Source organism: Colobus angolensis, unplaced genomic scaffold, assembly GCF_000951035.1.
Source record: "Colobus angolensis palliatus isolate OR3802 unplaced genomic scaffold, Cang.pa_1.0 Scaffold90, whole genome shotgun sequence".
NCBI classification, from domain to species: Eukaryota; Metazoa; Chordata; class Mammalia; order Primates; family Cercopithecidae; genus Colobus; species Colobus angolensis.
Window position 1 is genome coordinate 9,334,037 of NW_012122932.1, and position 3,530 is coordinate 9,337,566.

Sequence of the window (3,530 nt, forward strand, 5' to 3'; positions counted from 1 at the left end):
CACCTCAGCCTCCAGAGTAGTTGGGACTACAGGTGCATACCACCATGCCTGGCTAATCTTTGTGTGTGTGTGTGTGTGTGGTGATTTTTTTTTTTTCTTTTCTTTTCTTTTTTTTGAGATGGAGTCTTGCTCTGTTGCCCAGGCTGGTCTGGAACTCCTGGCCTCAGGTGATCTTCCTGCCTTGGCCTTGCAGAGTGCTGGGATTACAGGCGTGCACCACTGTGCCTGGTCTTTTTTTTTTCAAATAATGAGCAAATATATACCTATTATAATTAGGAAATTTAGTTTATGGAAGAAAATCTCATTTTTCTATCTGTCATAGAAATATGATGATCTACTCTGCATGCTTGTTTGAATGTTGGAAAGAGTGAATTGATCTATTAAGTTAGGAAAAGCATTTCAAAATTACTTGTACTATAAGTATAAGGTGGTGGTAATATTGTGGCCACTTCTGTTTCATTATTCACCAGTTAATAAATAAACACCTTGTTTTTTAGAGAGGACATGTACTCCCAGGATTCCATAGATCTCCTTGCTAACTCAGGACTACAGTTTCAGAAGCATGAAGAGGAAGGGATTGACACACTGCACTTTGCAGAACTGCTTATGACGTCAGGAGTGGTTCTCTGTGACAATGTCAAATGGCTTTCATTTCATAGGTCAGTCCTAGGGAATGTGTATTTCTCTCTCACTTTGGGCTGCACTGGAGCAGGGAATTGAATTCTTAGTCATTTTTGAAGTCCTAGTGACTGTTCTGTTCATCAGCAGCAGTCAGAAGTTGAATTGGTACTTGTCCATGTTTCAGTTTTTCAGAAAATACTGGGGCTTATATACTGGTTTGTTTCACAGGGTATTTGGCTTTATCATGTGGCCATCAGTGGGTTTAATTCCAAGTGGGAATATGGTGGGTGGAGAGGGTCACAGTACTTGGTTATCTTTTAAATGGCTGTCCCCAGAGTTTCTTAGGTACTTGAAAGCCAGATTCTCCTTATTTTAACTTCTCAGTACTTTTGGATTTTTGGTGAATCAAATCCACAGTTAAAACCTTTGGGTACTTTTTTATATCTCCCATATTAGTCTGTTAGGTTGTTATTAGAAAGTTCAGATTATAGGCCAGGCACGGTGGCTCACACCTGTAATCCCAGCACTTTGGGAGGCTGAGGCAGGCGGATCACCTAAGGTCAGGAGTTCGAGACCAGCCTGGCCACCATGGCAAAACTCTGTCTCTACTAAAAATACAAAAATTAGCCAGGCATGGTGGCGGGTACCTGTAATCCCAGCTACTTGGGAGACTGAGGCAGGGATAATTGCTTGAACCCGGGAGGTGAAGGTTGCAGTGAGCCGAGATCCTGCCATTGTACTCCAGCCTGGGCGACAGAGCGAGACTCTGTCTCAAAAAAAAAAAAAAAAAAGATTCAGATTATAGTATGATAAACTACTCAGAAAAAAAGTGAAAGTTCTTAACACGAAGTAGCATTTACAAACTTTGAGAAATAAAATGGTTGAACACTGGGGCCTGATAACTGCTGCTTTTTTAACCTCTGTGGTTTATTCTCTCCTTGTAGTGGCTATGATTTTGGCTATATGGTAAAGTTGCTTACAGATTCTCGTTTGCCAGAAGAGGAACATGAATTCTTTCATATTCTGAACCTTTTCTTCCCATCCATTTATGATGTGAAATACCTGATGAAGAGTTGCAAAAATCTTAAGGTATATGATGTTTTTCTTAATACCAGTAACAAAAATAAGGACAGAGAAAAAGCTGACTTTGCTTTATTGTTATGTGTTCAGCATGCATTATTGAGTACTAGATGCCAGTATAGTGGTAGACAGGGCATAATATAAAGCTGATTTGCACAGATATTTGTGTGGCCATGAAGGGAACCCTCTGCTTCTGTCATCTTAAGGCAGGCATTCTTCACTCGAGGCCCATGAACCTAATGAAAAGGTATAAATGCTGTTTGTTAGGGATGGGGTCTGTGGTGTAACAGATTCTCAGAGGAGTTCTTAACTCTAGAAAGTTTTAGAACTTGGTACCCTAATAAATTGTTGACATAGAGCTTTGCTGTCTAGAATTAGAGTGAGATTTACTATTTCCTCAGCCTTGCAATTCTGATTTTAAAGGCAGAGGTCTGGCAAAATTAACAACATGGAAAGGAGCAAAATATAGGATGTAGCAAATATAGCATTTGGAAAAAGGGGAGAAAAGAGCTAAAAAGAGGTTACTAAGGCCTGTTAAATAAATGGCCTGTCCCCATTTCTTGCTAGAATTTAGTGAACTCATAACTGCACTTAGTTGACTCCAGTAGACGCATGTTGGGTCTGTAATATTATCTTTGTTTTTCATGTATCTTCAGGGAGGTCTTCAGGAAGTTGCTGATCAGTTGGATTTGCAGAGGATTGGAAGGCAGCACCAGGCAGGCTCAGACTCACTGCTGACAGGAATGGCTTTCTTTAGGATGAAAGAGGTAAACTTCCTCGAATGTGATCACAGGCCTCTTGGCAGTAACTTACTGAAGACTAAGGAGGTAGTGGATGGTCTGTTGTGTGGGCTGAGGTTTGCTGAACATGTGTTTTTATTTATTTATTTATTTATTTATTTGAGATGAAGCCTTGCTCTGTCACCCAGGCTGGAGTGCAGTGGTGTGATCTCGGCTCACTGCAATGTCCACCTCCCGGGTTCAAGCTTTTCTTCTGCCTCGGCCTCCTGAGTAGCTGGGATTATAGGTGCCCGCCACCATGCTCTGCTAATTTTTGTATTTTTAGTAGACACGGGGTTTTGCCATGTTGGCCAGGCTGCTTCAAACTCCTGACCTCAGGTGACCCGTCTGCCTTGGCCTCCCAAAGTGCAGGCGTGAGCCATGGTGCCTGGCTGAATTTTTTGTATTTTTAGTAGACACAGGGTTTCACTATGCTGGCCAGGCTGGTCTCGAACCTCTGACCTCAGATGATCTGCCTGCCTTGGCCTCCCAAAGTGCTGGGATTACAGGCGTGAGCCACTGCACCCGGTCACACTGATTGTTTTTTTAGCAAGTTGATGGCCACTTTGAAAATGGTTGTTTTTCATTACAGTGTTCAGCATGTCACATGTTTGAGAGGCGAAAGCAGCATTCTGACATGAGAGCCACTTTCTAGTAACCAAGTATGCTTGAGCACACCCAAGTCCAGAACTTGGTGTTCTTGGTAACTCTGATCTTTTCAGTTATTTGCTTTGTTTTTGATTCCTGTAATACAAATATATTTGTTAGGCCACCCACTGACATTATGGTAAGTTCTGTCAATTATTATTAAATGAATACTATATTGAGTTTACTATAACCCTTTAGTAAAAAGACTCTTAATTTCTTCTTTTAGTTTCTTTACTCACTCAGGTTTTTTTTTTGAGACGGAGTCTTGCTCTGTCACCCGAGCTGGAGTGCAGTGGCCCGATCTCAGCTCACTGCAAGCTCCATCTCCCGGGTTTACGCCGTTCTCCTGCCTCAGCCTCTGGAGTAGCTGGGACTACAGGCGCCCGCCACCTCGCCCGGCTA

At 42.2% G+C, this 3,530-nt stretch overlaps 1 protein-coding gene across 11 annotated transcripts in view; it reads left to right on the plus strand.

Moving 5' to 3' along the window:
* CNOT8 (CCR4-NOT transcription complex, subunit 8) overlaps nucleotides 1-3,530 on the plus strand; it is a 22,186-nt gene that overhangs the window by 15,218 nt on the left and 3,438 nt on the right. For 9 of the 11 annotated variants that reach the window (XM_011931664.1, XM_011931656.1, XM_011931654.1 and 6 more), the window contains 3 exons: nucleotides 498-659; nucleotides 1,566-1,710; nucleotides 2,358-2,468. In XM_011931664.1, the coding sequence (XP_011787054.1) occupies nucleotides 505-659; nucleotides 1,566-1,710; nucleotides 2,358-2,468 (411 nt within the window). In that variant the 5' untranslated portion in view covers nucleotides 498-504. The remainder of the gene's footprint in view (nucleotides 1-497; nucleotides 660-1,565; nucleotides 1,711-2,357; nucleotides 2,469-3,530) is intronic. The other 2 variants (XM_011931657.1, XM_011931665.1) reach the window with 1 other exon arrangement.